The following is a 26,164-nucleotide window of genomic DNA, read 5'->3' as shown; positions in this document are numbered from 1 at the left end:
AGGAGAACACTGTTACTCGGTGTGACCTGTGAAGCTGTCTAGGAAGGAAAGCCCAGAGAGGGTCGGAGCCTCTAGTGGCCAGTGGGAACCCAGCTCTGAAAGAACGGTCTAGAGAGACTCAGGCTGGCTTAGAAGAGTCACAGGTAGCAGGATCTACTTAAGGCTACTGAGATGTCATTCTGTGACATACAAAATGCTTTTCTCCCGACACTGCCCAGGTCACAAGGACCTCACAAGCTAGAAGCCTGGTTACTTGCCTCTTCTAGGTCTCTGCCACAGTCAAGAGAGTTAGTATGCTCTTAGATCTCTGGGCCTAAGCTTTCCTCTTAAGAGAATCTTGTACCTAGAAATGCAGAGCCAAACATACTTATGGGGAGTTGAGAGTAAAAGATCAGGGAGAGGCCAGGTGAGTTTATTTAGAAAGGAACCTCTGAAGTATCTTCTCCTCCAGCATCCTGCTTGGAAAAATTCACAGAGCAGAACTGAGGGGTGGAAAAACGTGTACATAGTTCAAAGCAAGAAGAAAGGAGAAGAAAGAAGGGAAGGAACTGAGAGGAAGGCTGGGCTGATGTGATAAACTGAAGGCACACCAGAGTAGGCAGAAGAGGGAATCGTTCAGAATGTTTCTAGTTCAGAGGACATGCTCAAAACACATCTGTTGCTCAAATGAGTGAATCTCCCTTACCTGTCTGGGTGTTGAGGCCTGGGGATGCATAGACTCTCAGCTTGGCCAGCATGCTTCCAGACCCTGGGACACGTGCCTACACATCCTAGTTGGCCTGACGGCCTCGTGAACTTACACTCTCAGAGTCTTCCAGCATCCTCGTGGTCTCCTGCACTTCAGGGGCACTGGGAACAACCACTGGCATAGGAGGCCGGCTCCTTCCTAAAGTCCCGATGGAGGCTGTCTTCACTGAGTGAACGTGATGGTTCAGAGCTGAGGCAGAAAGGGCATGTCAGGTGGTGGCTAAGGCTGCACCTCAGACCTTATGAAGGTACCCAAGGTCCAAAGGCTACTTCGGGATAAAGGATGCACACAGGCCCAGTGCAGGGATACTGCTCTGAAATTAAACTTATAGGAACAAGACAGAAGGGCAGCAGTGCAGAATTCATGAAGGCAGAGAAAATAGTCCACTGGCTTGAGAAAACCAACAACTCAGCTTGGTGGTTCTCAAAGTGTGGTGATCCACAGACTCCTTGCAGAATGTCAGGGAGGTCAAGACTCTTCACAATACCATTAGAGAGCATTTGTTACCTCTGCACCACAGGTACAAAAGTAACAGTTGGCAAAACTGCTTAGAGCCTTGGCACAAATTAAGGCAGAGGCACCAAATTGAGAAGTACTTGAAGTTACAAACCCTGTTTCACTTAGGAACCCCCCTTAATTAGTAACAACTCTTTATTACAGCTTGACCATTTTTTTTTTTTTTTTGGTACTGGGGACTGAACTCAGGACCTTGCGCTTGCGAGGCAGGTGCAGTGCCACTGAGCTAAATCCCTGGCCCTGATTTCACATCTTTTAATACTGTATTGACAAAATGGAAAGAATGCAGAAAATGTGTACCAAGTAGGATGCTTTTTTAATTAAGGGACTGGTGACAGACTGCAAGTTGAACTGTGGCTCTTATCGTGGAACACTTCCATCAAAGACCAACAAATGGGCCCTTCAGACAATTTCTAGAAACTGAGTGAGCCTACCAATTCAAAGAAAATAATGGACAGTATTTAATGATAAAATTCAGGTTTTAACTGAAAATCATAATCTTGAAAGATTTGAATATCCTGAGGCTGACAGCTTAATACTAATATTCTTTGGTGATTTTAATGAATGTGCTTTTAGATACTGAATAATGAAATGTATCAATATTTGAAGGATTTGTGTAAGTTAGTGAACCAAGATTTTCCAAATAATCAATGTGTGGTTTATTTCAGTGCTATACATTCAAAATGCAAGACAGACCAAAGGATTCTAATGGAACAGACTAAGAGGAGTTCATGGGTATGGTTTCAGATTCCACACTACCAATCAAGCTTTAGGAAATGACAACTTGTTGAGTTTTGCTGTAGTAAGAATATCCACAAATATCTCAAAAGGTTATAAAACTACTCTTTCTTTTGGTAACTATATATTCGGGAGGCCAGACTTTCTTCTTGTATTTCAACCAAAACAACATACTGTAATAGCCTGAGTGCAGAAGCAGATATGAGAAGAATCCAGCTGTCTTCTATTAAGTCAGGCTTTAAAGATATTCAGAAAATACAGCACTCTTCTCACTGTATTTTTCAAAAAGCTGTTTTTTATAAAATATGGTATTTATCTTACATGATATATTACTGGTATTTTTATTTTTTAAAATTTTATTTTATTGGTACATTTTAGGTATACAATATAATGACATTCATCATTGGAAATGTGCACCTTTACATAGTCTTTCTTGTTTCTTTTTTTCCCCCCTTCCCCTGCCCTCCCTTCAACCCCTCCATCCCTCCTGATTTACAAAGACTTTGTTTCCATTTTTTCATTTTCTCATATTAATTCCATTCCCTTCTATCCTTTCCCCTACCCCTCCCACTTCCCCTTCCCCTTTGCCCCTTTTCTTCCTATTTCACATTGTCTGTTATACCTTTTAGTCCTTATTTACACTTTGTTTCTCACACTAGAGAAACTATTTGGTATTTACACGTGTGTGCTATTTATTTCACTTAAGAGTATTGCCTCAGGGCTGAGGATTTAGCTCAGTGGTTCCGGTGCTTGCCTTGCAAGTGCAAGATTCCGAGTTCAATCCCTGGTACCGAAAAAAAAAAAAGAGTATCGCCTCGATGTGCATCCATTTAGCAATGAATGTCTCTAATTTCTCATTTTTTATGGCTGAGTAGTACTCCATTTTATAAAAAAACCACATTTTCTTTGTCCAGTCTCCAGTTGATAGGCATCTGGGCTGTTTCCAAGTTTTAGCTATTACAAACTGCTGCTATGAACATGGGTGCACATATATCACTGTGGTATGATTCTTTTAATTCTTTGGGGAAGATACCCAGCAGGGGAATAGCTGGGTCAAATGGAAATTCCAGTCCTAGTTCTTTGAGGTATCTCCATACTGATTTCCACAGTGGTTGCATTACTGGTATTTTTAAATAAACTAATGAAATGTTTTAAAAGTTTCTCAGTTTTATTTCTAACATAATAAATGCTGACAGACATTTGACAGACATGTGACATTTGACAGACATGTTCTTGGTAGCTTTTAAGACAGAAAAAGGTCCTGAGACTAAAAAGTTTGAGAACTATAGACTTAAGTCTGAAACAAACAATCACAACAATGATGTTGAAGAGTAGGGAAGAAAGAAATCATGGTCTGTGGTCCCAAGTGACTTCTCTCCTGCAGGGTTCCTTGCCTGTCCCAAGGCTCCTTATGGTTTCAAGTCCTGGCCTCCCTGACCCTTCTCTAGCTGGCAGGCATCTTATGGAGTGAAGTGATTCCAGGGGGCTGGACAGACTGTATCTATTGCCCACACCCATGCCACTCCATTTTACCTCCAAGAACTTTGCATGTAAAGCATAATTCAAAAGGTCAGTCCTTGCTCCCCCCTGATTTGTACGTACTCCCAAAGGAGCAAAGGAGGAGAGCCCATGTAGTCACTATATGGCACAAGGACACACCGCTACTCTAAACTGCTGGAAAAGCACAGAAGACATTTGCTTTATTTTTCTTCAAACAAGTGGAGTGACTTTTGTCCCAAGCCTGAACCAAAGGGTCCCTCTACTGGTGGTGCTGTACTCACTCACCTTGCTGGGACAGTAATGGTGTGCTTGGCAATGCAGGATCATAAGTGGGAGGTCCTGGGGGCGGGATTGCGGGCACCGCGAAGCTCTTCAACGGGTGCGAAGGGCGAACGTGGGCTGTGGGAAGACTCTGGCCTGAGTCTTCCTCTTGGGAGCTGGCCAAGTAGGAGGAGCTGGTAGCACCTTCAGGATCCTGATGGTCAGTACAGCATGTTTGAGATGAGGAAGCTGGCATGGTGTCAGTGCTGGGGGTATTTCGAACGGATTCTACAGTAAGAAAGCTTAATGTTAGTATTTCTTTTATCATTAAACATATGCAGAGTTTTGGCTACTTCTAGGGGTTTTTAAAAATCAGTTCAGTAAATACTTGGCATCAGTGCTACTCCAAGGGAACATGGACTACCACTACTATCAAGGATTAAGAACAGACTAATCTAAGAGTCTCAGTCCTCAACTAGCTGTTTCAATATTTTCACCTACACAGGTAAGTGGTCACAATTTTACAGATTTAAAGTTTTCCTTAGTACTTATTATGGCGCACAAATTTTCCTCAGACTACTGTCTAATAAGTTATAAATAAAAAGAAAAAATAAAATTTTATTCAGACTGACCTTTCATAGACAGTCATGTCTGGTTACCAAGGCTGGCTGAGTACTAACAGGAGTCAGCTCTGCTGGGAAGGCCTGGTGGTTACTACAGGGGAGGCCAATGTCACAGGTCCTCTATGCCCACTGGGGACTGTGACTGGTCTCAGCCTTCCTAGAGCAAAAGACTCTCAGCTCAAGAGAGGACTAGACAGCCATGCAAGAGGTTTGCAAACGGCTCTAGGATCATGTCAAATGAAGGGGAACTTGGCCCAGACAAAGAAATACATGGAGGTTGAGCCTGGAGAAGAGAAGACTCAGGAAGACCTTGGTTACAACTGCAAACATGTGAAGAGGGGATGGAGCTGTCCTGAAGGCAGTACGATGGGCAGGAAGAGCCCTGGCTCTGGAGTCAGACACACCCACACTCCAGTCTGGGTACACTACCTGGGTGAACTTGGCAAAGTCACTGAGTCTCTGAGTTTTAATTTCTTCATCTACAAAATGGAGAATAACACATAATCCATTGAAGATTAAATGTGATGTATGAAGAGTTGGTCACAGTGTTTGAATAACTGAAAAGGTTCTTTTCTCTGTAGATTACTAAGTGTTTTCTCTACACCAGGTACTAGCTCAATGCTTTACATGTATCAGGTCATTCATTCCTCAGAGTAACTCAGAAGGCACTGGCAAGGGAAGTAAGCAAGTTACCCATGGACACAGAACCAGCAGGGCAGAATATGAATCCTTGTGCACTGAATTCCACACTCAGGCTCAGAGGGACCACACAGTTACTGCCTTTCCTTGCAAGTCCCCCCACTGCAGGGCAGAAGCAGCACTAAAGTCAGGGGGACTCTCCAAGGAAGATCTTAACAGTGTGAGCAGGGCAAACCACCATACTCTGGAACAGAGGCATGTAACAGGCTGCACGAGCAGCCTGAAGGTCTCTTCTGACTCATGGAGTCCTCAGCCTTAGAAGTAATGCTTCATGAGCAATCTGCAGAAACCTACCTGCTTCCCTTGTGAGGCAGCAATGAACCTGTTATCTTGGGTTCTGAGGAGCCTGGCCATGACTGCTATATCTCCTTAGCTTAAAGGTCTTAGGTCTCAGTGATGAGGGACCAACATGTCCTTCTAAGTGGGTCTGGCTGTAGTAATAACCCTCTGGGCCTAGGTCACTTCTCATCCTCTAAAGGTGTGTGCTGAGCATGGAACTTAGCTTGCTCAAGCCAGTGATCACCATGGTGGGGCTGCTGCTGATCATCGTCTATGTGATTCTGGCCTGAGTGGGAGCTGGTTAGGAAGGAAGCAGGGGTGAGAAGAGATGAGAGTGGGCTCAAGTCCTAAACACCTCAGGCAGACATGGTGGGTCAGCTCTGAGCATACCGCCTACCCTGATTGCCTCAGCTGCCTTTAAGAGATGGTGGGAAACATGAGAAAGGACAATGGAGTCACCTGCATGGGTCAGAGTCCTGGCTGCTGCCACTGACCAGTGCCACCTTATCTAATTCCAGGAGGCACCAGGCATGATGCCTTCTCTGCCAGGGCTGCTACCTGACACTGTAGCGCTACTGGCCTACTCAGACATTAGGCTGTGACTAAAACTGACTTTGGCAAGAGGCCTAATTCCTCACTTACCTCTCAAGAATCTAAGACACACAAAGTTCACAATGGTCAAGTGTTTAGGCAAGCAGCAAGTTCTTTTCCTCTGTCAAGTGGTGGTGACACAGTAAATGCCCCCAGAATAAGGACTGCCTCGTTAGCTCAAATCCTGCTCAGCCCTCATAGCCAGGGCTGTGGCGGCACTGAACTCTAGAGACACAAGGGCTTGGGAAAGTACAGCAGCAAGAGAACCTGGACCACTTCTAGACATTTTTCAAATCAATCTTCAGTGAATCTATCAGTTTTACCTTCTTTTATTCCCCTCTTGTCATTAAAGCAAGGAATCCTTTGGTGATACAAACTATTGGTTTTCCTCTCTACTTTCCCCATCAGTCCGTACAGAAGAGAACTGTCACCAACATTAGACCTTTTGGATGTGGGCTTGGTGCCATGCCTCTCTTCAGTGCCCAAGCCCTTCCTAGCCAAGGAGGAGTCAGAGAAGAGGGCTAATCTGACTGGGAGATTGCCATCCACTGAGGCAGACCCACATTCCAGTGTGTGGGATTCCTTGGCCTTCAAAATGGAGAAGCACAGTTGGGGAAAAAAACCTTTCCAAGAATAAGTCCAGAGGGCTCTGTTTGGTACTTTGCTCTATTTGAGATTATGTCCAGGAGGCACTTTGGTTCTCTATGCAGCTGGCTGGAGCAATTTTCTATCTTGGAGACTATCTTTCCCTTAAAGTAGAACCCCAAACCTGGATTTGGAGGGAGATAGTAGTAAGGCAGAGTTTAGACATGGGTTCAAGTGGCATTCTCCAAACCATGTAACAGCTTTGGGAGCAGATAATGTTGAGTTTTTAGGCATCCCTTAATAAAGCTTTGATCTTCATTTAATCTTTTGGGTATATTTATGATTGATGAAAACTTAAGGAGAGAGGGATGTTATTGGCAATCCAAACTTCTATGCGTGAAGTTTTGTGGTTCTTTTAAATGGAGCTCACTTGAGATTTCCTTATTTTCTAGAACCATCAAAACTTAGTTCTACCAGTAATATAAACAACTATTAACAGGGCATGTTCAAGTGATGAAAAAATAGTATGTTGTATACATAAGAAGCTACTAGATTTGCAGTTTATAACTGAAAGATGGAAATTAACTTGTAATTATGAGGAACAATAATATAAATTGTTTCCTGTCCCTTTACCTTATTTCCTTCTTAAAACTGCTTGATAATGCTGCCTAAACTTTTGAAACTAACATATCTAGCAATGTATTTCTTTAGTTACACTGCAAATTGTTATGCTAATTTTGTTTTTTAGAGATAGGCATCCTTCCCTAATTTGCATGATCCATTGGGGAATCTGAGGGTTACCAGAGACACAACCTTGATGTGGCTGGTAGCCCTATTGCCCCTGGATGTCTTCTTACTTTGGCTCATGGGGAAGTAACCTGCACCTAATGGCTGCCCCATGTACTTCTCCAATGTTAGGGTGACTGCAAGGCAAAGGCAACCACTTGTATCAGAAAACCACCACCCAGAATGGGTTTCTTTTCAAATTGGAGGATTAAAAAAAAGAATCAAAAAGTTAGAAAAAAGTGACTAGTTGTGATACAAGTTTTATAGAATAAGAGATACTTATGGGACTTATTACTGTTTTTACTAAAATGAAATTCTTCACTGAGCAAAACTTAAGGAGAAAAATGGGGTAGATTTCACAGAAACAAATTTGAGTCCATCATAGCAATGTTACAATAAATACACAACACTGAAAATTTCTAAGTAGAGCAAGTCCTTCCCCATTTCTGCTTGCCAACTCTTTTTTCCATTTGGGCTCCAGCCTCATCTCTCACCTGTAGAATTGGCCCTGTCTGAAAGGGACATGGATGTGCCAATGGGCCATGGGCTGCCTGGGTGGTAGAGATGACTGCGAGCTGGAGAAGCGAGGCTGCTGGAGTGGAAATGATGGTGAGGGTTATCGAGGGAATGGATGGGATGGGCACTAATCACAGCTGTGGATGAACACAAGACAGAGAAATGCTTAACATGCTTGTACAGACACACACAAACCACAGTTTAAGAGCCACTCACCCCCTTCCCACCACCCATACAACCAGTTACCCCCTTGGCTTTTTATTGCAGATGGCTGGATTTGGACAATCAGCCAATAATTTTTTGGTACCAGGGTTGAACTCAGGATCTTGAGCTTGCGAGGCAGGCAGCGGAACCACTGAGTTAAATTCCCGGCCCTAGCCAATGATTTTTACCTTTGTTTTAACAAATGAATGCACCTCTATGCATGTATCTGTATATGTACAAAAAAAAAGCCTAAGGAATATGTACTAAAATGTTTTTTTTTTTCTTGGTACCGGGGATTGAACTCGGGTCCTTGCGCTTGCGCAGCAGGCGGCAAAACCATTGAGCTAAATCCCTGGCCCCTGTACTAAAATGTTAACAATGAAAGCAATGTTGCAGGGAAGAGTGGTCAGGATTAAAAAAATTTTTTTTGCTTTATCAGTATTTTCCAATTTTTCTATTACAAACGGGTTACATGAGTTATTAAAAATGTCTATTTGAATGTCAAAAAATGTAAATCCATAAGTATTCAGTGGCTTAGGGATTTGGGGGGAGGGGAGCTGCTAAAGGTACTACAGTCCCTTTTCCTTCCCCTTTAAGTATAGCCCTAATTCACTGTGTCTTTTCTTACATGCTGAAAGAGGTATGAAATGGGTATTAATATAAGAGCATCTGTTTAACTAGTTTTCATACCTTCCCCCCCCCCCCCCCCGTACGGGGGATCAAACTTAGGAGCTTGTGCTTGCGAGGCAGGCACGGCACCACTGAGCTAAATCCCTGGTTTAGTTTTCATATCTTAGAAGGAATGCAAATCAAATTAACTTTCATGGTCCAATCTAGTACTAAAAGCATGAACTATAGGCTTTTGGCAGCATTTCTTCAACCACACTCATCAGTATTTTAAAATATAAATGCACTTTCCTAATTTCCTTTCATCCCACAATAGCTAAGGATTCAATTTACTGCATTTAGTTCCACACAGAGATTCTACATACAACTTTTTATGAAGCCTTTTAAATGAGGCTTCATGTTCACCTTCTGAGATGTAAACAAAAAACCAAAAATTAGAAGGCCAGTTTGGGAATAAAATTTTCTCAGAACAGTTGCAGAAACTGAATGTTTAAGATCAACATTACCAGCTCTAAGCTCCCTCTCCCTCACTAGGAATACAGGGAATCTTTTTTTTTTTCCTCTAACCAAGGACTTCATTAACTTTATGGTAAAATTTAGCTTTCTGGAGCCTGTTAAAATGTCTTCTGTCACCAGGGATCCTGAGATCTTTGTGAGGCCATTAACCATTTGGTGAAGAGAAATCCTAGACAATACAACGGATCCATTTATTCTCTAGCTATCTCCTGTCCTGGCCACATGCAAACAAGCAAGTGGCACAGCCAGCTGCTCCTTCCTTGCTCAAGGCCTGGGCAACAAAATGAGGCCTGGCTTTCCCTCCTGAGTTGCTTTCAGGAACCAGAAGACTCCAGGAGGTCCATGGAAATAAAACAAAATCCAGAAGAGGTAGCTAAGGAGGGTTCTCATAGTTTTTAGAAGTGAGATGCTGAAGAATCAGCCTTTTCCAAAATTCAGGCTGGGGTGAGGGAATAAACCTCCTGACTTTGATCCAGAAAGTGCAATCTGAAGGTATCTGAGGTATAGTGGACTTTCACAAAAGAAAAATAGAATAGATTTTTTTTCTTTTTTAAGGCATTGCCAAATAATAAAAGTGAAACATGAATGCACCTACCTAGACTACAGTAGGCAGTAACAGCTGTTAGCTGAATCCTCAATAGTTCTATTAGGACTGGAGCTCACTCTGATGCTAGCCAAATCCTTCCTAGCACTGGTCTGTTTTTTCAGACCAATGTAGGTGGATAATGAGTGCATGGCTCTAGCCTCAACCCAGAACTCAGAACTCTTGGAAGCCCAGCTTATGAAAAAAGATATTAGTCATATGGATTTTTAAAAAGAGCTCTCAAAACCTAAAATCCACCAGTGTGTCTGGGCACAAATGTGTCCATCTTAGGATTTAACCTTGTTTCTGATTCTTGAATTAAAAACATTCCATCCACTCCCTAATTGTTGAGGCACAAATTACATATTGGATATTCGTCCATGCTCCTTTCCACCAACCAAAAAAAAAAAGGAAAAAAATAAAGAATGATGTCAACTGGCATCACATATCTTTTTTCCTTAATGCATTTAATAGTAAGGAATCTAGAAGTAGAGATAATTAATTTAAGTTTTAAAAATAAGCCTGTTCAGGCAGGAATTGAGGTCTTATACAAAACAAACAGAATAAGCAATCAAGGTACCATCCTCTTGTGAGTTAAAAACAGAATGGATTAATTTACTCTTTTTGGACATTTGTACCTTTAAACCTGGGGACACTGTGCAGGACACCTGGACAAGAGGAAAACCCTGGTTTTTTCCTGCATACTTCCAAGTCCAGGTCTTTCTATCACAGATCCTAAGCATATGCTACTTAGCCATTACAAATTCAATGCCATAAACCTAAAGAAAAGGGCCTTTTTATTCCAAAGGTGATTTTTTTTCTTTTGGTGCCTGGGATTGAATTCAGGACCTTGCACTTACTTGCAAGGCAGGCACGGGCACCACTGAGCTACATCCCTGGCCCCCCAAGCTGACTTTTTATAATCTAATACCTACGATATTTGTGTACTATGTGCCCAGGACGTGGAGGGGGTGCACACATCTGCACGTTTGCAGTTTCTACCAGAAGAGAGGGAGAGAGGAACTTTCCCACGTGGAGGATGCCATAGTGCACCTCTGTGTGTAAGGCATCCATGGCTATTTAAATCTCATCATCTGTTGGCAGAGAGATGGCTGAGCACTCCCTCAACTGAAAGCCCCACAGTGTCAGCTAGTCTGAAAGGCTTAACTTAAAAACTGAGACCAGGAGAGGATACAGTAGTTTGAAAAAAACAATTGGTTTGTACCATCACTGTTTGATTTTTAATTGTGATATTTAGCTTATTTTGAATTTCAACTACAGTTAAAGGAGACTCAGCAACTTTTAAGGTCATTAAAATGAACTTTGAAAGCAAGGCGCAGTGGCACACACCTACAATGAGGAAGGCTGAGGCAGGACAATCAAAAGTTTGACCCCTGCTTGGGCAACTCAGAGATATCTTGTCTCAAAATAAACATTAAAAAGGGCTGGGGATGTAGCTCAGCAGCAGAGCAGCTCTGGGTTTAATTCCCAGTATGAGGAGTGTGGGGGAAAGAGGCTTGGGTCAAATTCAAAAATTCCATGCTAAACTAACTCTAAATTAACCCTTAAAAAAAAAGTCCACTAATTACAAAAATAAAAGTTCCACAGGTGCTCAACAACAATCACGTGTCAGGAAGCCTAAGGAATGCTTGTGACACCTAAGAAAGCTCAGCCTGTCTCTAAGGATGCTTCCCCCTCTCTCTGTGGAGGTGCTGTACACTTTCAGAGGGAAAGGATACTTTCCTATTCTGGGGAGACTGAAGAAATCAGCCTTTTAGTTTATTCACTCTAACTTCAAGATACTGGTGTCTCCAGAACAATATTGCAAAATACACAACTGTTTGATATTTCTTCCTTCAAGGTGTCACAGCTTTGGTAGATTCTGTTTTGTGTTAGAATTGAGTGAAGTCAGAGATCATCCATCTGCCCCACCATGATGGGACAGCACTGGAGAAAAAGAGAAACTTTTACTTACGCTGGGGTGGCTGAGAGTCAAAAGGCATCATCATTTTTGGTCTCATCCCCCGCCTTCCAGCCAGTGTAGACATGCTGTCCTCTGATTCGTGCCCTAGATATCAAATATGGAAGTTAGCTGTAATTGTGTGCCATAGGCCACTGAGTAGCCTCAGCAGTAAAACATTTCTAGGAGGGGATTCAGAACTCACAAATGACGCAATAGAGACCAAGCATGTCTGCACTGGAGCAGCACAGGAATTCCGACTGAGAGAGTGGGTGACATCATGCTGCCTGCTAAGGTTCAGGGTGGTGTTTGTAAAAACATCCAGCCAAGAATGACCTGAATACCACATTGACAGCTGGAGTCCAATGGAAGGGATTTAGAATGCAATGCACAGTTATGCGCTAGGTGATTCAAAGGCTTTAGCAAAACCACAGGAGAGACTTAAAAAGATCTAGATTCACTTATGGGCACAGAACTCTCCCCTGCTTCATCAAATGTTGACCAAACCTTGTAATATATGTTTTTTAAAACCTAATCTCTTACAGGAATTGCCAAATTAAGGTAACTTTAGAAATTGGAAATGAAAATAGTCTTCTAGCATTTGGGAAAACAGCTGGATTGAGAATGGCACCTCTGTATGAGTTCCGCCTTTGATGGATATTGCTGTCCATGGAATTGTCCACTGGTGTGATGTCTTGAGAGTTGCGAGGAATGGGAGTATCGGTCATGATGGGGTTTGGGTCTGGAGACTTGTCAATGGGTTTCAGCTCTAGTCTCTCGTGATGGATCCAGAGGTCTGGAGGTTTGACATCTTTGGAGTTCCCTTTATATTTGTGGGAGCCATTCACTGATTTACAGGCAGCTCGTTTCCTAGGCACCAAATTAAGAGGAGCTTTAAAAAGTGAATTCTTATGAACATATTTGTCAAAAGGCTTAAGTGATTAAAAACCGACTTTCTAAGAGATGCTTCAAGCGAAGGTGGGAATTAAAACTCAGAGGCAAGAAGTTATTTTTGAGAAGAGTAAAAGTACCTCATTATCTCTACCTAGTCCACATATATTTAGAGATTGTACTAGGGTATATTGGCCTATGAATACTTTTACTGAATGTTAAAAGATGGCATTTTAAAATCAACCCCTAAAGCAAAAGGTTCCTCTATAAGTTTCCAATTCACAGAGAAAAGACAGTTAAGAAAATGTAACAATGGAGCAGAGGTACAGTCTATGGCTTTTAAAGGAAAGAGGGAACCATTTTTTAAGTAACTGTTATGGCTTGTATCTAGATGTCCCTCCAAAGCCTCATGTAGTCATAGATGAGGCTTCTTGGAAGTGGCTGGATCCAGGGTGTGTGACGCTGGGATTAAGGATGTGATATTGGGATTAAGGGTACCCCACCCTGGGTGTGGGATGTACTATAAGGGACAGAAACAGGGTGGCCACTGTTGCTTTGCTGCCTTCTGCCTGCCATAAACTGTTTCTCCTCTGTGATGCCCCTCTGCCATGGAGCCAGGTGACTATGGACTGAAACCTCTACGAACTGGGTTAATAAACCTTTCCTCCTTTAACTTTGAGTGTTGAGTATTTTATCTCAACAATGAGAAAATTAACTAAGACAGTAAACCAAACTAGGATTATCAAGTAAGTGGAGTCAAGAATGGGGATAGCAGTGTCTCCCTCACTGTGCTTTAGTTTCTCCTGTCAGTCAAATAATTGTGTGGTAGGCACCTAGTATATGCCAGATCCTGTGCTAGCCTGCTGTGTCCTCAGCACTTTCAAGTGCTCGAAGTGAGGAAGACAGACAGTGAACTGTTATCTTTAAATGCTCTGAGGTTAATGAAATGTCAAGTGCCACAACAGCTCTCAACAGCTGGGCCTAAGGTAGCATGGAGGAAGTTTATGCTGAGCTCTGAAAGGGATAGAGAGTGCTTTCCAGGTGGTAAAATCAGCTGAGTTCACAGCTCTGAAGCAGAGGGCAGCACCCTGGTGTCTTAGAAGGATTTTAAGAAGTCCTGAGTGGTGGAACCTAGTGAACCAGGCGGAGAATGATAGGGAAATAATGCTTCGAAGGTAGTATGGGACCAGATCATAATAGGCATTTAGAACAATGCTGAGAGTGTGAATTTCCCTCTATGAGTAATGAGAAACCTCTGAAAGACTCGAGTTAAAACATTAGACCAGCTGTGCATCATAAACAATGGATTCAGGAAGTGGGGGACAGGAAAGAAGTCAAGCTAAGATGATACTTTAATTGTCTTGGTATGACTGATGGTGGCTTGGGAGAGTGGAAATGGAAGGAAGAGGAAGATCTGAAAGGTTAGGAGGCAGAATGACCAGATTTGGTAAGTGAAGGTAGGCTGCGATGTGGGTAAAGAAGAAACAAGAGCAAAGGATGTGGCCAACATTTCTGGCTTAAGTCACTTACTAACACTGGGAATCATGGAGTTGAAGGGGTTTGACTAAAAGGATTATAAACCATTCTGGACATGCTGAGTTTTTTTTTTTTTTTTTTTGGTACCAGGGATCGAACTCAGGACCTTGTGCTTGCGAGGCAGGTCACGGAACCACTGAGCTAAATCCCCAGCCCTGGACATATTGAGTTTGCAGTGTCCCTGAGACATTCAGGAGGAAGTGTGAAAGAAGCAATTGGGTATATACATCTAATACTCAGCAAAGAGAGGCCTTGGCTGGGGACAGAAATACAGGAGCAGACAAGATCTCATAGTAAATGAGACCACAACAGTAGATGAGCTCTTTTGAGAGAGCACAGAAGAGAATAAGCCCAGCCCCAGTCTCTGAGGAGCATTTATACGTGAAGGCAGAGTAGATTGGGATGAAGTCTCTGTGATAAAGAATATGTTGTCATTAGCTCAGTGGCTGCGCACCTGCCTCACAAGTGCAAGGTCCTCAGTTCGGTCCCTGGTACTGGAAAAAACAAAAACAAGAATATGTTGTCATGGCATACAAGAAGAGAAGGCTTTGAGAAGGAAAGAGTAAACTGAAAAATGTTCTTTGTCTTGAGCAATAAGGAGGTTACTAGTGACCAAGAAAAAGCAATTTTGGTGAAATGGGCAGAATCCATATTAGAAAAACTGAAAAATGAGTAGGCAGTGAAGGAAGGGACAGTGAGTATAAACAAGTACAGCTGGTGCTCTTGTATCTGCAGGTACCATATCCTCAGATTTAACCAACTACACACTGAAAGTATCTTCTAAGAAACTACATTAAACATGTATAGACTTTTCTTGTCATTATTCTGTATAGACAACAATATAGTATAACTATTTACATAGCATTTCATTGCAGTCTCATGTTGAATGATAATGGGGATACCTTGAGAAATGCACTGTTAGGCAATTTTATTGTATGAATATCAGAGTGTACTTACACAGACTGAGATGCCTATGCCATCATTCGTTGGTATAAGCTTATGGAACTACTATCACATAGGTAATATTAGGTATTACATCTTAATCTAAAAATATGAAATCCAAAGTGCTCTGAAATCTGAAATTTTTTTTTGGTACCAGGGGTCGAACTCAGGTCCTTGCGCTTGCGAGGCAGGTGACAGAACCACTGAGCTAAATCCCCGGCCCTGAAATTTTTGATTTATGAGTGCTCAACTGGTAAACTATGCAAATGTTCCAATCTAAAAAACAGTGGTCAGGAGGCATATAAAGGAAGCTTTTATTCCCTTGGAAAAGTGATGTAATGCTATCCAATGTATTTTATTTGAGTGGAGAAAGAGACTTAAAATATCAAGCATTTAGGATAAGGGATACTCAATCTGTATAAGTAATCTAGAGATGATTCACAATATAAAGGAGACTGTGTGTAGTTTATATGTAAGTAAATACTAAGGCATTTTATACAACGCTTTGAGGATCCTTGAATTTTGGTACCTGTGGAGAAGCCATGGAACCAAACCCCTACGGATACTGAAAGATGACTGTATTCAAGGAATTCTGGAGAAAAGGGAAGACGGGTTTGTAAGCACCTGGTGGTAATAACCATGCAGTAGAAGAGCTAGGACTGTAATTATATTTTAAGATGGAAGTTTAAGCATACTTTAATGTTGAAGGGACAAACCCAACAGAGAGTGAGAGATCAGCTTTGCTGGGAGACAGGGACAACAGCAAGTTGTCAAGTCTTAGAAAGACAGGAGATAGTGAGGTCTGGAGCTGGCTTCAAACAGGAGGAAGTACACATAGGAAGGGGAAGGAAATGATTATAACTAATGTAGAAAGGTTTTAGATTAGATGGTTTTACACTGAGGTAGTTCTCATCTGCTGACATTAATGGTGACAAGAGGTGGTGGCATCTTAAAGAGGTAGGGTGGAGTGGGAGGTAATTAGGTCAGTCGGGGATCCCTAAGAAGAGATTAAGGGAATTCTTGCGGGATAAGGCTGGTTCTCAAGAAAACCACCCGTCATAGGGAGCCTGGTATCTTCTTCTGTGTCCTTCTTTTGTTTTTGGTACCGGGGATAGAACGCGGGTCCTTGTGCTAGCGAGGCAGGCAGCGGAACCACTGAGCTAAATCCCCAGCCCCTGTGTCCCTCTTTTGTATGTGACTGGTTCTCTTTCTGATTCTCTGCTGTGTTGTGACAGGTGGTTCTCACAAGGCACTAATACCATGTTATTTGGACTCTCTAGCCACTTGAATCATAAGCCAAATAAATCTCTTTACTTTATAAAATACTGAGTCTTGGGTATTTTGGACACAGCAACACAAAAACTAATACATCATCTGTTAGCTTCTACCTTCTTCAAGGAGAAGCCTGGATTATCTGTAGAAAGTGAGGGGACAAAAAAAATGTACTAAAGAAACAAGAAGGATAAATTCTCTATTGACTTTCAGGTTGTAAAATGTTATAAATTACTATCTAAATGGGAGGAACTTCATGTATTAGAGAGGAAGAAAAGCAGTAGGAAAATTTCATTTATATTTTTCAGTGGCCGACAGAACACTTGTAAAGCAGCTCACTGTGAAAGAGGAGGAGGAAACCCCTGTGAAGATTTAATACACCATTTTAAACAAAGGACTCAAATCTGTAGGACTTACAGAGTCAAAAACAAGAGTACGGAGCTGTTCTCAACTCATTTTCCTAGTCTCAATCTGCAAAGTACCTCCTTTATGATTTACTTTGAACTTTAAATTTCCCATGGCACTAAAGTATTGTCATTTTGGTTTTTAGATTCCATTAAATAAAGATCTCAAGATTTCTAAAACAGATATAAAAGTTTATGAAAACAGATAATGTGAAATGCCAAATAAAGAAGCTTGCAAAAAAAAAGTTCTAGAGTAGGAAAAAAAATGTCGTCTTTGAGGCTTTTAAGGGAAACCATTTTCCATAATCAAAAGTAGACAGGGACAGCTGTAAGAGGCAGTGGTCAGAAGGCATATAAAAGAAGCCCTCATTCTCCTGGAAGAGTGACATAATGCAAACTGTGGAAAGCTGTTTTATTTGAGTGGAGAGAGATTTTAAAACATCACATAACCTACAGAAGATGACAAAGTCATTACCAGCAGCAATTATAAGATAGCTTGTACATACCCTATATACTGAAAACAAACAAATTTATCATTATTAAATACATGCATTCTTGCCTTAGGCAGACCAAGTCTGAAAGATAATCATAAGCACAGACATGAATTTCTTTCTCTTTCACAGAGCAACCCCCCATCTTATGATCTTTCAGGATACTATAACTAAGTAGTTGTGTTATCGCTACTGTCTTGCTGGCCAGATATGAGTTAAATGTGATCTAGGGTCAAAGACTGTCTCAAGTTTAGAAGATCTTCTTTGAGATACATAGAGCTGTCATCTGTGACAATAAAGTCTTTAGAATTAATTCTTCCTGACACCCTGCCCAAGGCTCTTCTTGAGCAGGTGTTACCCTTCAGTTATGTTTATCATGGTTTGCTTGGTTTGTCTGTTTCTCTTCACAGATTTGCTTGTAAGCAGATAACATACCATGAACATTCTTCTGTTAATGAAACCCTTTCAGTTTTGGGGTCCATATTTTCAAACTTTGGGAGTACAGGGGACTAAACCTAGGGCCTTCACACTAAGCTATATCCTAGCCTTTTAAAAACAATTTTTTCTGGAGATAGGGGCTCTTGCTAAATTGCCCAGGCTGGGCTTAACCTTGCAATCCTCTTGCCTAAGCCTCTCAGTGCTAGGATTATACTACCATGCTCAGCCTTTTACAGAGCTCATTGAGGTCTGTGAAAGCTTTTGTTAAACTTTTACTGTAAATTCTCTTACGGCTTTCATTCCTCTGTAGTTTCTTTTTCTCTTTCTCTTCTTCAGGTGCGTGTTCACTAGTGCAGGAATTTTCCAGCTCCACTATTTTAGGGGACCTTCTGTGACAGTTAAGCTGGATCGCCCACTTGATTAGTTTGAGAGCTGCCTAGGAGATTACTATGGCATACTTCTGGTTGTACTGGGTAGGTCATGGAGGCATGACTTTGGGTTCTATACCTGGTCCCTGGCTCCTCTTTCTCTGGCACTGTTCCTCTGCTCTGCTTCCTGTCTGCCATAGGTTGAACAACTTTCATCCACCGGGCCCTCTGCCAATGCTGTTTCTGCCTTAAATCCAGCCCCGTATGGACTGAACCTTCTGAAATCATGAGCCAGATAAACCTCTCCTTTAAGTTACAAGTATCAGATATTTTGTTTCAGTGACATAAATATGACTGAGACATGCTCACTGAATGAAACAGTGCATGACTGTACTTGTATTTAAAATTGCTTTTGATGTAGTCTATGTAACTCTTTGTACCACTCTGAGTCACACAAAAGCAAAAAAAAAAGACAAAAAACAAACCACAAATCTACGGATTACATCTGGGGATCCTTACTTTTTCTGGTGAGAGGTGGTTCGCCGAGTACAAAAGACAGCAATGATCACAACCACCACAATGGTGATGATGCCAACAGAAACAATGATGACCAGCAGCATATTGCTGTCTAGAGGAGAGGGGCTCCCATGAGGGCTGTTGCTGCCTGTACAAGGAAAATGGTACATCTATTAGTTTGTTAGAGAATTACAAACACATTCAATTAGGCCACATAACCATTCCAATATACTTCAGGGGAGTTTCCTTTATAGCACTCATCACCATGCAGTATAAGGTGCTGTATGAATATGGCTATCTCCTCTACATTATGAGCTCCTAGAGAGCTGAGTCTTCCCTGTGTGCCAGGCTCACCACAGAGCCTTGTTCAAAGATGGTATTCAATAAAAGCTTCTTCAATTGTATCGAACATTTAAGAACTTTCAAGTGTTCAGATATACTTGGATAAATAAATAGTTTTGCTTTTCTGGTGATTTATAGGATGTATAAATTCATCTTGAAAATGCACCATTTCTATATCATTTTGGTTTTTTGGCTTTCAAAACCATTTTAAAAGTGTATACTCATACAAAAGTTCCTTTAACATACAGATGTTTAAAGTTATGAAAATATTACTTGAAAAAAAGCACCTCTTTGGGGCTGGAGATTTAGCTCAGTGGCACTGCGCCTGTCTTGCAAGATCCTAAGTTCAATCCCTAATTGCGGGGGGAGGGGGGTGTTGAAGTGGGAAAGGGGACGGACACACAACTCTTTTTTTTTTTTTAATGAACACACAGCTTGCAGAGGAAATTTTCTTTCTCAACTTCAGGAAAGAAGTTAAGTCTGAACATACACACTAATACTATGTATTATGTCCCAGCCATTGTTCTAGGTACCAAGGATGAAATGGTCAACAACAAAGATATGAATTTTGGGGGCAGAGCTGGGGTAAACAATAATCAAGTAAGGTATTACTAGTGAATAATGAGTGGTATGGAAAAAATGAGGGGATGTGATATAGAGTGACTGGGTGACTAATTTAGACCGAGTGGTGAAAAAGCTTTTCTGAATCTAGGATGGATACCCTCAGGAGGTCACTCTCCCTGGTTCTGTCCAAGAGAAATAGGGGAGCACAGGGGTCTGCCCATGTGCATAATTACTTTCCATGATTTTGGAGAAGTTGGCCTGGAGCCTGAACTTGCATATTCCTATAATTTCTTTCTTTTTCTTTACTTACTTATTTTTGTTTGTTTTTTTGAGACAGGGTCTCACTAAGTACTTCAGGCTGGCCTTGAACACATAGCAATTCTCCTGTTTCAGCCTTCTGAGTGCTTGGATTACAAGCATGCGCCACCACGCCCAGCTCCTACACTTTTGAGTCCTGTGTATAGTACTAAGGAGCAAGCCATTCAGGAAAGTTATCTAGTACACTCAACCTGGATTCTAAGTTTGATTTGTTTTAATCTGTTTCATTGTATTGATAATTTAAAAAAAAAGAAAAAGCTTCTGAGAAGATGGCATTTGAACTGATATTTGAATGACAAGAAAGATCTCATCATATAAAGATCTGAGGTATGTGAACGCTCCAGGGGGAGGGAACAGCTATGGAAGGACCCTGAGGCAGAAAAAGGCAGCCAGAGTTGCTTAAGCACAGAGAGACGCAATTTAAGAAGGAAGGGAATGAGGAGAAAACAATGGAGATGAGGCCAGAGGAGCGTACAGAGGTGAGACTATTTAGGACCTCAAAGAAATTCAGATTTCATTCTTCCTGTTATTATTTTCCCATTGCTTATATGATGAGGTCCAGGCTTTTTTTTTAAATCAAGGCCTTCTGTAATGTAGCTGAGTCTTTCACCTTCTATTTCTTGAAATATATTTCTTTTCTTCCCAACTCAAGTGATGTATGCTCACATTATGAAATGTGGCAAATCCCATAGAACTAACCATGGATATCTGCTATCTTTACTTCTAGCTACTCTCTCTCCCTCTTACGTAACAATCAGAGCTGTACAATAATGACATGAGCTGCCTTGCCAAGTAATGAGTCTTTAGTTACTAAAAGTATTTAAGAAAGGCATCTTACCAGTGAGATGTTATGGAAGATTCTTACCAGGAAGTATGGTCTGTGAAACTGTATTTTAAAAAAATTTCCCAAAGTGGTTCTCATATACCACTTGGGTTATAAATTTATTTATTTATTTATTTATTTATTTATTTTTTAATTTTTTGGGGGGGGTACCGAGGGTTGAACTCGGGTCCTTGCGCTTGCGCAGCAGGCAGCGAAACCACTGAGCTAAATCCCCAGCCCTGGGTTATAAATTTTTGATCTAATCCAAGCTCACACTCATTGTGGCAATCCCTTCTACAACACTGGATTAGCTGACCTTCCAATTCTGATTCTATGATTTTACAGACTACATCTAAGCATAGTGCTAAATCTAGGGCTGATTCAGAAGGGCTTAAGAGCTTATTCTTCTACATTTGGTTCAATCACTTTTATCCTTCATTTCTGAGAAAAAGGTAAGCAGATAGACAACTTAAGTTGTACATAGTAACCATCAATAAAATAACATCATCTTTGGGAAAGACTACAATACAAGAACCAATAAAATTAAGCACATTGTTCATGTCAGAATAAGGTTTCCTCTAACACTGTTATTAACAGTGCTGAGCTACTGGGTCAGATATTTGGTGGGGCAGTCACTGCAGATCAGAGGCTGGAGAGCTGGGTATGAGAAGCAAGCAGAAGTGGTGGCAGTTCTTTCTGCATGCAACAGAGACAAATTCTCATTTTACTGCATTTGATATCTAATACATGACCTGAACAAAAGCTTCCACCTAAGAAAAACTTAAGAGTGAGTTGCCAAAGCGGGTATCACATGTCTGTGTGAGGCAACAGGACACGCCATTTCTTTATGCTTTTTCTGGGCTATTGCAATAGCTTCCTAACAGCTTTTCGCTGACTTCATACTTTTAGCCCCCAACTCTTTCTTCATTGGTATCAGAGTAACAGCAGAGATGAGTAAATGGAAGTCTTAGTGTACCAGTAGAGGCTAATGTTCTAATTTTTAAGTGTTGCCATTTGAGCCCTTGCCAGTCTGGTTCTATCTATCTTTTCAACTCAATCTCTCCCTTGTCTCTAGGTGGAGGTGCTTTTACACTGCCTCCCTTTGGATATGCCATTAGTGCTTCCTGGAAGGTCTGATCCCTCTCTGACATTTAGCAATCTTCTGTGCATCTTTAAGACTTGAGTTCTACAAAGTTTTCCCTTTTTTCTATCAGGTATTCCTCTTCCTCCCATAGCCTGCCACATAGAATCTGAACCTTAAAAACATGCATGCATTGGCAGGGGTATCACAATCCCCAACTTGAAACTATACAACAAAGCTACTGTGATAAAAACAGCATGGTACTGGCAAAAACAGACCTGAGGATCAGTGGAATAGGTTAGAAGATGCAGAAACAACTCCAGACATACGCAGCCACCATCTTTGACAAAGGAGCCAACCACCATCATTGGAGGAAAGATAGCCTATTTAATAAATGGTGTTGGAAAAACTGGATTTCAACCTGTCAAAGATTAAAACTAAACCCATACTTATCACCATGCATTAAACTAAGATCGAAGTGGATTAAAGATCTAATTTTTTTTTTGGTACTGGGGATAGAACTTGGGACCTTTCACTTGCGAGGCAAGCACTGGAACCACTGAGCTAAATCCCCACTGAGCTAAATCCCGGGCCCTAAAGATCTAAATATTAAAACAGAAACACTAAACTCGCTGGAAGATAAGTTAGGTAGAACTCTTGAAGACACTGGCATAGGAAAAGACTTTATGAATAAAACCTCAGTAGCACGGGAACTAGCACAAAGAATCAACAACTGGGATCTCATCTTATTAAAAACCTTCTGCACTGCAAAAGAAATCACCCACAGAGCTAACAGATAATCTACAATGTGGGGAAAAAATTTTTAGCAGCTGTACCTCAGACAAAGGACTACCATCTAGAATATATAAAGAACTGAAATAAATTAGACCCCCCCCAATTCAAAGACCCAATTCAAAAATGGGCATCTGAAATGAACAGACATTTCTCAGACAAAGAAGTGAAAGCAGCAAATAAATATATGAAAAAATGTTCAACATCACTGGTCATTCGAGAGATGCAGATGAAAACAACACTCAGATTCCCCCTCACCCCAGAAAGAATGGCTGCTATCAAGAAATCAACCAATAACAAATGCTGGCGGGGTTATGGGGAGAAAGGAACCCTTCTTCATAGTTGGTGGGAGTGCAGGCTGGTCCAACCACTGTGGAAATCAGTATGGAGATATCTCAAAGAACTAGGACTAGAGGTCCCATTTGACCCAGCTATTCCCCTGCTGGGTATCTTCCCAAAAGAATTAATAGGATCATACTACAGCGATATATGTGCACCCATGTTTATGGCGGCACAGTTTGTAATAGCTAAAGCTTGGAAACAGCCCAAGTGCTCATCAACTGGAGACTGGATAAAGAAGATGTGGTTTTTTTTATAAAATGGAGTACTACTCAGCCATAAAGAACGAGAAACTAGAGTCATTTATAGCTAAATGGATGCATATCGAGATCATACTCTTAAGTGAAATAAATAGGACACACATGAGTCAATACCGAATAGTTTCTCTAGTGTGAGAAACTGAAAGTGTAATTAAGGGTTAAAATGATTAAAATGAATAATTGATAATTTGAAATAGGAAAAAAGGTCCAAAGAGGCAGGGGTGAAGGGAGGGGAAGGGGAAAGGAAAGAAGGGAAAGGAAAAATTATGAGAAAAGGAAAAAAAAATGGAAACAAAGTCTATGTAAATAGGGAAGAGCGGAGCGGGTGGAGGTCGCACAGACAATGGGGAAAAAATAAGAACCAAGATACATCATGTACAGGTACAAACACCCAATGATAAATGTAAACATATTGTATACCTAAAATGTACCAATAAAAGAACTTAAGAAAAAACAAAACAAGTAAGCAAAAAAAAAATGCATGCATGAATAAATGCATAAATGAAAGAAAAGACAAAAGAGTAATTACTTTTCTCGCATCTTGACATTATACCGTGGATACCACAGAATATAACAAATGCATGGAGAAGGAGGACCTGTAAATAATCTTTAAGCTTAGAGCATAAAATGTTTAGAAGCATGAACGCTTGTATGGTTCTCCTAAAAACAGGCTGATTTCACTCAAGGATGAGTTGAACCATTTCTGATTCAAACAGACAGCCAGAGTAAAAGATCATTGCATTCCCATGACTAGATCGTAAGTCTCCAGAAGACAGGTTCTTCTCTTCAATACTGGGCAGGGGTGACCACACAGGGTCAATTCTATTAACCACTTTTGTAGAGATTTTGCCACTTTGGATTCTCACATGTGGCATGGAACCCCCTGCTTTTTAGGGTGCTGCGATAGTGGAAAAAGCACAATCAGGAGACAGAAGCCAGGCTGGGGATTTAGCTTAGTGGTTCTGCCGCCTGCTCCGCAAGCACAAGGACCCGAGTTTGATCCCCAGTAGCCCCCCATCCCCAAAAAAGGAGAGAAGCCTAGATTTTGGTCCTAGTTACAATCAGTGGATGGCTCCAGGCATATTACTTCTCCACTGAGTCTCTCCTTTCCTGTGTTCTGAGGATCAAATGTGATTTCATGTGTGAAAGTAACTTAGAAATGGTGAACAAAGTTCTGTAGACGAGGTGCTATTAAATTAGAAGGCATCAGCTCTTAGGATGCTGAGGACAGTGGGAAGAATTTTCTAGAATTCCCAAAGTGAAAACAGTACACTAAGTGGTACTTGGAGAACTTTAATGGTTCTAAAACATTTCTTTGACTTGTTTTGGGTGATCTTGCTAGAGGGTTTATTTTTGAAAAATCTCTTTTTCTAGAGATTAGAATTCAGAAATTGTTTAAGAATTTGTCTAAATAATAGGAATTAGTATTTTGTTTTGTTTTGTTTTTTTGGTACCAGAGATCAAATTTGGGACCTTGCACTTACGAGGCAGGAGGCAGAACCACTGAGCTAAATCCTCGGCCCAGTAATTTAACTATTCTTAATTTTAACAATTAGGAACTTACCTTAAGTTGCTATGTGGGAGAACAATTTTATTTATGGACCCTAAAATAAATGGACTTTCAGTAATTCAGGAAACATTTGTCACAAAATGCCTAATGTTAGACCTTGTAATTAAAAGGGAATAGGCCAACATGCTGCAACACACTACTCCAGCTATAAAAGACATTTCAGGACTTAAGCAAAACTGCTTCATGTCCACAGGAAGCTAAAAATGCCAAAGTAAGGGGTTTACCACTCATTGGAGGTTTGTAGTCATGTCCTAGGTCTGGCAGCCGGCTTCCTTTTCCTGCAGACCCTGAGGCTGAAGCAGAAGAGATCATGTCAGTAATGACTCAACACACTGCTGTGACAGTCCACTTCACAGCTATTATTTCGACAAAAAACAAAAATATTTTCAGTCTACTTGTCCATGAGAAAATAAAGTAGCACATAAATAACGGGAAAATACAGTCTATGTGTGAAAAGCAAACTAAGGTTTAGCTTTCTGCGCAATGAGGCATCTGAAAGGCTGACACTTTTGCTCCACTGCTGTGACCAGACTGCTACTGCTGATCAGCAAGTAGGGACAGACCCAATTCTCTCACTCAGGAAACATCTCCTCAAGGGCTGCTCAGGACTCATGGCAAAAGTAGATTTTACTGGAAAAGGAACCAAGGGACACTGTTAGGTTGATGCCTGCACTGAAGAGCTATGTTCTTCTAAAGAACTCAGTTATGCTGATTTGGCCTACTGGTTGTCAATACTGTTTCAATTCTTTTCTCAAATTATAACTGCCTTTCCAGTGTAAAGTTAGCCTAGGCAGGAGCAGAAAGATAAATGAAGGTCTAAACTGAATTCTCAGTTCTTGCTCTGTCACCTAAACATCCAAAGATGGAAAAAATTATCTTCCTTTTAATTGCTCACAAAGGATACTGTCTCCTAGCCCATCATCAAGGAACACAGAAAAAGAGGCCATGACTTCACACTCGGGGCCATCCCAGCGGCAGGCTTCAGAAAATGCCAAGTATCGGTTTTTAAAAACATTCTTATTCTTGGACTTGAACTTGTTTCTCACAATTATAGGAAAAGCTGCTTTGGTAAAGCAAATAAAAGGAGCCTTTCCCCAGTAAAATAAAGGTAATCCTTAATCTAAGGTTTGTAGCCAGAAAGTGTGCTCCTTTTGAAAAGAGGCTTGAAAGTGAAAGCTTTTCCTTATACTTAATGGCATATAATACCTAACACTTGAATACTTGGCTCCATTATATATAATTGACTTTGGGCAAGTTGCTTTTCTTTTTGGGCCTTAGTTTTCTCATTATAAAACAGGCATAAGAATGGTATCTACTTCACAAAACTGTTATGAGGATTAAAGAGAAATTTAATATTATAAAATATTTTGACTATAGTTTGATGTATAGTAAATGTTCAATAAATGTTACCATTATTATTACAAGCATAATAAATCTTCAGGGAAATACTATGTTTTTACAGGGGCAGAAAGGATGGAACTTCAG

The 26,164-nt window shown here is 41.0% G+C and overlaps 1 protein-coding gene across 11 annotated transcripts in view; it reads right to left on the bottom strand.

Moving 5' to 3' along the window:
- Window positions 1-26,164, bottom strand: part of Neo1 (neogenin 1) — a 205,334-nt gene that overhangs the window by 792 nt on the left and 178,378 nt on the right. For 7 of the 11 annotated variants that reach the window (XM_004855511.4, XM_004855512.4, XM_004855513.4 and 4 more), the window contains 7 exons: window positions 24,904-24,972; window positions 18,594-18,738; window positions 12,364-12,602; window positions 11,748-11,840; window positions 7,821-7,979; window positions 3,788-4,051; window positions 801-937 (listed from right to left, as the gene is read on the bottom strand). In XM_004855511.4, the coding sequence (XP_004855568.1) occupies window positions 801-937; window positions 3,788-4,051; window positions 7,821-7,979; window positions 11,748-11,840; window positions 12,364-12,602; window positions 18,594-18,738; window positions 24,904-24,972 (1,106 nt within the window). The remainder of the gene's footprint in view (window positions 1-800; window positions 938-3,787; window positions 4,052-7,820; window positions 7,980-11,747; window positions 11,841-12,363; window positions 12,603-18,593; window positions 18,739-24,903; window positions 24,973-26,164) is intronic. The other 4 variants (XM_004855517.4, XM_004855518.4, XM_087198987.1 and 1 more) reach the window with 1 other exon arrangement.

Source organism: Heterocephalus glaber, unplaced genomic scaffold (genome assembly GCF_053883595.1).
Source record: "Heterocephalus glaber isolate CG9 unplaced genomic scaffold, H.glaber_assembly_v1.0 deba00001689, whole genome shotgun sequence".
NCBI lineage: Eukaryota > Metazoa > Chordata > Mammalia > Rodentia > Bathyergidae > Heterocephalus > Heterocephalus glaber.
Note: the sequence above shows the minus strand (reverse complement) of the source record. Positions and strands in the feature narration are given on the sequence as shown.